The sequence below is a fragment of the Saccoglossus kowalevskii genome, chromosome 10 (assembly GCF_978046115.1).
Source record: "Saccoglossus kowalevskii chromosome 10, keSacKowa6.1, whole genome shotgun sequence".
In the NCBI taxonomy this organism is placed as follows: Eukaryota; Metazoa; Hemichordata; class Enteropneusta; family Harrimaniidae; genus Saccoglossus; species Saccoglossus kowalevskii.
In genome coordinates this window covers 32,025,342-32,032,549 of record NC_140650.1, presented here as the reverse complement: position 1 = coordinate 32,032,549, position 7,208 = coordinate 32,025,342, and the positions used below count along the sequence as shown (strand labels likewise).

At 38.0% G+C, this 7,208-nt stretch overlaps 1 protein-coding gene across 1 annotated transcript; it reads left to right on the top strand.

Annotated features, from left to right (window-relative positions):
• Positions 1 to 630: 630 nt before the first annotated feature.
• On the top strand, positions 631 to 5,440 carry LOC100371805 (myosin regulatory light chain 12B-like). Its single transcript, XM_002742108.4, has 7 exons — positions 631 to 766; positions 1,630 to 1,737; positions 3,056 to 3,131; positions 3,640 to 3,741; positions 4,081 to 4,159; positions 4,319 to 4,367; positions 4,902 to 5,440. The coding sequence occupies exons 1-7, from the start codon at positions 764 to 766 to the stop codon at positions 5,019 to 5,021; spliced, it is 537 nt and encodes a 178-aa protein (XP_002742154.1). The 5' UTR covers positions 631 to 763; the 3' UTR covers positions 5,022 to 5,440.
• Positions 5,441 to 7,208: the final 1,768 nt, after the last annotated feature.

Genomic DNA, 7,208 nt, shown 5'->3' with positions numbered 1-7,208 from the left:
GTAGCTATTTAAATGTGGTCTGTGTGACCTCAAGTTGTTGTTTTTAGTTTTACGAAAATTTTAGAAACAATAGTTAAATGACAATGTTCTGATCCCGGTTCCAACGCCCTGGCAGAGTGAAATTTATTATTTATATATTATGTCAACTAAAAATTTTTTAAAAAACATCAACATTTAACGTTTTCCTTCTGAAAATGTTAAGTATGTATCTCCTTTTTTGTTGGCAAAGTGAAACACTAAATATATGTTTTTCAGCAGAAAAGGACTGGGTACTGTTAAAAGAAACTCCGCCATCTTGGATCATGAACTCAGTTGTTGTATTGGATTGGATTACTGGTCCATAGCTAAATAAGGAAAGAAATTATTGCTAATTCTTCTGGTTATCTAATCACAGCATGGTTGATACCAAGATGGATTCAACAACGGGAGAGAATTCTAACATCTCTTTTTTCTAAGCCTTGTTTTTTTCGCGAATATCATCTCAATCCATACATCTAATCACATGATGTACGTTGAAAGCAAGAAGGCGCAGTGAAACTAAAGTTTCGTTAAGTTTTAATTAAAACAAACCAAGTTCACGCGTTACTTTTACCCATTCCATAATGGTATGTTCCATCGTAGACCCCCATGGGCTATGAGACCTCGTCCCTCATTGGCATAAGATCACTCTCCCTGTGTCTGTACCCGTCTCTATCCGTTCAGCTTACCAAACTCTTAGGATTCTTTTTTTCTTTTCTTGTGGATTTAGTCTCGAAACTTAAACATGGTAAGTGGTGTCTCTATTATACTTCAACTTTCTGTCTATCCTGATTTGCTGAGATGATGTCTGATATTCCGTTGTAGTTAGAAGGGCAGGAAACCTTCCAGCCTCAAAGTTTTCACTCTAAACCATACTTTGCATTCTTCGCTACATTCTTCTCTCTTTGTGTATGTGTTCCCTCTCCTCTAATCTAATGTATGTGAGGATTGTGGTAACGGGTTTGTAATTCTTTCTACTAATTCACTTCTTCTGAAAAAGACGAGAAATCTGGGAATAAACAAACTCTGTTAAAAATTGTTAAAGTACCCTAACTGACCCTTCGTGGTAAGTATGTATGGAATGTACAAGGGCCCAGTCGAGTATGTAGTAGTCATTCTTCGCCTAGAATAGCAATACAAGCAGAAACTCGGTTTTTGTGGCGGTCAAATCTTAGAAACATCGATGAATTTTACCGCATTCGATGTTTTTCTTTCGATCATTAATTGTTACATTTAACTAAATTTCAATATATATTTTTAGGTAAAGATTGCGCCCTCTAGCTGATCCGACATTGATATTGGTGCATCTCTAGTGCCTTCATTTAATAGTACAAATGACGTTAAATTAATTTGACTAGACTGAAATTGCAGTTTACGTAAAATAAATTTCACGATGCGAATGGCATTTGTGGGGTTTTATATTGAATTGAAAAGTATTAATTATTCGTCACGATACTCCTTGTGGATAATGTAAAACATAATTAATTGTATATTAACATTTCAACAGAGACAGTCGTATGTTTTCAATTCATCCACGTTGGCTTAGGAGCGCTATTACAGTAGTCTTTAATTTATTTGTCAGTTTATCTATACTATAAATATGTATTGCAGGCCAGCAGAAAAGCAAAGTCCGGTGGAAAGCAAAAGAAACGTGCTCAACGTGCAACAAGTAACGTGTTTGCTATGTTTGACCAGGCACAGATCCAGGAGTTCAAGGAGGTACGTACTGTTATACTGTAGATATTCGATCCGAGACACTGACCCCTCTATTTTTCTCTCTTTCTCCTCCCTTCTACTCTGAGAAAAAGTTTCACATCTGTTAGTTGTCAAAGGAGGGAATATGCCAGAACACGACAAAGCCTCCCCCCTGGGGAATTAATTGGTTAACCCACCTATAGACCTTGTAAGGTATACGGTTAACCCTTAACTTTATTGTTAGTGGGCTGTATATCTTATGTGAGCTCTTCATCCAGATCGCGCAGATATCTAAACAAAATCGGCCGTGTGTGGCGCAGTGCAGCGACTGGCTTAGCATGCAAAGAATCTGTCGAATATTTGGAGTTGCTGCGCGTCTTTGCAAAAGAGGCCATCTTGGAATACCTTTGTTAGAATGCCAATTATCCTTGTCTGTTTTTTCTCTAACATCGACATATGTTTTTTGTTTAGAGGTATTATTGTAGATATATGCAGCCATGGACTGCTGTTCTTGTTAGTAATAAGCAATTGTTATAGAGACAATACACGTAACTCGAAATCGTAACGTTTTATAACGGTTTATATATGTGTCACTAATTCAATATACTCTAACTTACAAAATAAAATATTTAAAACATATTTTGGGGTATTTTTTATTTTGTTTGTTTGTTATTTATTTATTATTCCATTGCTTCCGAATTTGGTGTTGTACTTGAACATTCCTTTCGGATACAATAAAATGTGCGCATCCGAATTAGAGCGATTGATTATTTATCACTCCGGAATCACCGGAAAAGTTCATATACTTCGTAATGTAATTGTAGATACCGTGAGTTGCGAAATCAGTTAGAAATATTCAATAAGATGATAATGGTATTATGGATTAATAAACGAAATTTGGGGTTATTTTTATCTGCTAGATGGTAATAATTTCACTTTCACCGTAACATATGTCATACATAGTACAAATGCCAGCTGGCCACAGCTGACTCGTATCATGTTTCTTTTTGTAAGAAAACTATTAGCTGGTCAAGGATCTGCATCTGGAATGTTTTTGCCTCTCACTAACTGATATATGATATGTGTTTAGACTAAAAAATTAGTTTTTATACGCGAGGGCGTGCAATACTTTATTTATTCTACATGCATTTGTACCATAAACCCTGTTGTATATATTTATACTTTTCGTGACATTGTCAAGATCTGTTTGCAAAACCCTGCATTCCTTGTCACATTCCCAGGGTCGAGTCGGTATGGTGTTGATCTATTTTGAAAAGGCGCCATTTTTACTCAATTATTTCGTAAAAATAAATAACCTCGCGGTTGTTTGTTCTTGTTCTAGGCGTTCACGTTAATCGATCAAAACAGAGACGGGTTTATTGACAGGGAAGACTTACACGATATGTTCGCCTCTATGGGTAAGTCGATGACGCACAGACAGAGTAGATGATGCTATTTGTATAGTTACCATTCGTATTATGTGAATTTAGTTTATCTTATTGTCAAAACACTACCATTAAAACGTCTGTTCAAACTTCCCATTAAAATGTTTTGATCCATTTTTATCAGTATGAACATTGCTCCATGGCCAAACTATGCGGTGGTGCCAGATCCCTTCAATTAAATTACGACGAGCTGGAACACATTTAAATAAATCACACTCTTTTTTTATGTCTCGTTCTCATACAGACATGTTGACCCCCTCAACTAGTACATCGTATTCACAAATTACGAAATAAGCGTAACGGCTAGCGTCATAAAACGCCACAGTTGCCATGCAATGCGCCTTCGAATTTCCTGTAAAAGACGAGCATTTTACGCAAATCGCGTGGGACTCCTATTACGACGCGGCGTGATGTTTGTGATACTTTTACACAGAGGTCAAAACACGAATATTTATTCATCTCTGTATTTTGATATGTATAGGTAAGGACCCGGAAAATAAAGTGCTGGATGAAATGGTGGGTGAAGCACCAGGTCCTATCAACTTTACCATGTTTCTGACGTTATTTGGTGAAAAATTAAACGGTAAGTAAATGCAATATTTTAGCACGCATTGGTATTACTTGTCATAAACATTGTATATTTCACATTGAGCTCGTTCTAGTTTGTTTGTGTATTTGCTTATTTTTGTATGTAACCATCTGAGCCGTCATCCCATCACCATATAAATGCACGTTCCATTATCAGCGCCACGATACCAACATGGATACTTCAAGAATTGTTCAGGGAAACTTGATACACCCAACGTGACGTCACGTTATGTAGAATAAACAATTTGCCTCGGTGTTGAAACAATGCAATACATTTTTATCTCATTTACTAAAAAAATGAACCTACTAACTTCTATATTCTCTTCTGTTGCAGGTACGGATCCCGAAGAAACCATAAAAAATGCTTTCAAAACACTAGACGACAATGGATCGGGATTGATAAACGAAGACGAGTAAGTATTATTATCATTTCGTCAACTATAACACCGGGAGATCGACTCGAGAGTTTTATTTTGCTAGTTATGTATCATCACAGGAAGACTGCCATTATATCTTCCTTGTATAAAGTTTGACAACATTCCCAGCTTCTTATCTTTGTATCTTTTTTGCAGTCTTGTAGATGCTCTTTGTATGAGAGGGGACCGACTGACAAAAGACGAGGTGAGTTCACGTTCCAACATCGCAGGCTGGCTATGGAAGGTAGCAATACTAGGAGTACCTTCCATGGGCTGGTTTATTCCAATTTCCAGATCTACATACAGACTATTTGCGGGTTTCTGAGTGTGAACCTGATATTCTGTCCGATGACGTCACTAACGTGTTTGTTTGTTAAAAGCTCGTTCACAGCGTGTATTCAACACAAAATTTCAACAAGAACTTTAGATTTTTTTCTAAAATTCGCCTTATTTTAAATCCAATGTTTATTTGTCATTGAAGTGGTGGTGAGATGGATAAATAATTGGCTTACTGTTTTTATGACAGATAGGTTAGATACGAACGAGGGTGAAAAAAATGGTGAATTTGATGACGTACTCTGTCATAAATATGACGTGACACAGAAATCCACAATTTGTATATATTAACGAAATTTATTAATTCTCGAGGCCCAGAATGCTTTCACTGGTGAACGCCAACTGATACTCGAGGTCGGCAACCAGTCTACAGATCCTAATAATAATATATCTATATTCACAGTTCGAACAAATGTGTTATGGCGCTCCAATCGACGACCGTGGAGATTTGGACTACATCGCATTCTGTCGTATCATCAAACACGGAACCAAAGATGAAGAATTAGTGAAAAAATCTGGTTAGATAGTTTGAAATCTTTTCACAACTTTCCAGAATGGCTAGAAGTTCTCTCCATCACACCAATGCCTACAACACTTGAAGCCATCTTGGATTGTCGGCCTCGCTATATTATATCTCCAACAAACAAACAAACAAACCTTTCAATGAATAATATATGCACCCAATCAATCAATCGACCGATAAATCGATATACCTATCATTTCATTTTACTTTCGTTGTCTCTCTCTATTTGGTTGGAGCCTATAGATTCCAGCGAATTTCCATAATCATTTGTTGCCACGAATAAAATAAAATTACAAAAAATATGATACTACTTCACAGCTATTTTATTTTTAGTGAGAGAATGGCGAAAACTGACACACAAAACCAAAAGAGGATTTTCCATCTGTACATTATGTTTTAATATAAAAAAAATACCCATGTTTGCTTCTTATTATCATTTTATGCCCCCCCAAAAAATATATGTAAATTATTGTGTTTAGTTTACTTAGAAATTTACATACTTTTAGGGATAGTGTGTGTGTTTTTTATCTCAGAATGTGTTGTATTTTTTACACTGATTTGACTGATGGTGCATACGAATAATTTTTTTTTGTAACCAAATTTCGTGGGAAACAGAATATATCGACAGTCTTGTGTCATCCCAGAATAAAACGACCGTTCATGGTGTCATGCTGGACCCCTGGCCAGTCTGACGTCATCTTGCTAGTTCAAGCTGATGATGGACCGGTCACGGATCTAGCGTTCCATATTTAAAATAAAAAAACGATTGACTCTAGACATATTCCCGCTTCTGTTGTCTGTTCTAGGGATATCTTAGCGAAAAGTCCTGTGAATAAAAACAAAATAAATGTGTTGCTCAATGCGTGAGGGCCATTATGCCTAGTTTATTGCTTTGAGATATCTGTTAACTTGTACATACGTTTGAAATAGATTCATTTAGTTGAAATCATCGTATTTATAGATATCAGGAGGCAGTATCTAGCCTTTCATATTAACGAATCTTCCTAATTTGTTTCTGTTATGATGTCAAAGACCAATGACCTTACAAGTGCAGCTCAATGTCAATTAACAATAAAATGGCACCATAATGGCCGAATCGAGAGTTTCGTTCTTTGCCAATGTGTGTTGTGAGTGGGGTGTCAAAGGCGGCGGCACGAGATTTTGCATGTGGGGGCGAGATCTGCTCACCAACCTTGCACTGAAGGAGCAACCTTACTAGACCATCTGAAACGCAATTTCCTGCATTTTGAGAGGCAAATTCGCTGACACAAAGGGTGCCCCTCCCCCAACATTTTTCCGGGGGAAAGACCGCTCCCTCTGACCCCCCCCTCCCCCCAATGTGTCGCCGCCACTGGGTGTGAGATTTAACATCATGATGTCCGTGTCGCTCAGTGTCTGGGGCTTACGCGCGGAGGGATTGGACACGATTCCAGGAAGAATTATATCATCGCTAACACTTCGTCCTCCCGTTGTATCCGGATACCCTGCTGTCGAGAATACCATGGTCGGTACATGCAGATACCCTTATAGGGGATGTGTCCGGGGGATGTGTCCGAGGGATGTGTCCGAGGGATGTGTCCGGGGGATGTGCTATTTGCTGGTTACTGTTGTGTAGGTTAGTGGAGTAAATAACATAGTACGGTGAACATTACAAATCGATGTTTTCTGACGAGCAATGTCATTCAAAGGTCAATGCCCTGTGCCCGACGTTAGAGGTCGTTCAAAGGCGATACGTGGTAATCTAGGAGAGGTGTCATATAGCAACTATAGATATAAGTGACGCCACTAAAGACAAACCAAATGAGAATATAGTTATCGTCAACTTTATACATTCCAAAGTAGACACGGGAACGTTGAACCTCTAGACCATGTATCCTCTCCAACTGCATATTCACAGTTCTGGTCGCTCATCAAAAAGAGGTATCAGGGTCCGACCACCACATAATTTGAAAAATTGACATTCTTGGTTTGAACAGAATACACTCTTGAAGGGTGGTAGTCGTCGCGCCGCGCATGCGCGAGATATGGGTCTCATATAAACAAAGATGGCGATTATGACTGTTGCGCACACCAACTAATAAAACAAAGAGGTTACCAAGCTTTAGATTTGTTGGTGATTAGTGTAAGTGGCGCCCAGAGCAAGACTCGTACTAATTTCTTGTACTCGTACTGATTTGGAATATAGGA

What these genes read in the sequence shown, in the direction of transcription:
- LOC100371805 (XM_002742108.4), top strand. An exon ending in AGATCCAGGAGTTCAAGGAG is followed by an intron (nt 1,738 to 3,055) that starts GTACGTACTGTT and finishes TTCTTGTTCTAG; the next exon opens with GCGTTCACGTTAATCGATCA. An exon ending in CGATATGTTCGCCTCTATGG is followed by an intron (nt 3,132 to 3,639) that starts GTAAGTCGATGA and finishes TGATATGTATAG; the next exon opens with GTAAGGACCCGGAAAATAAA.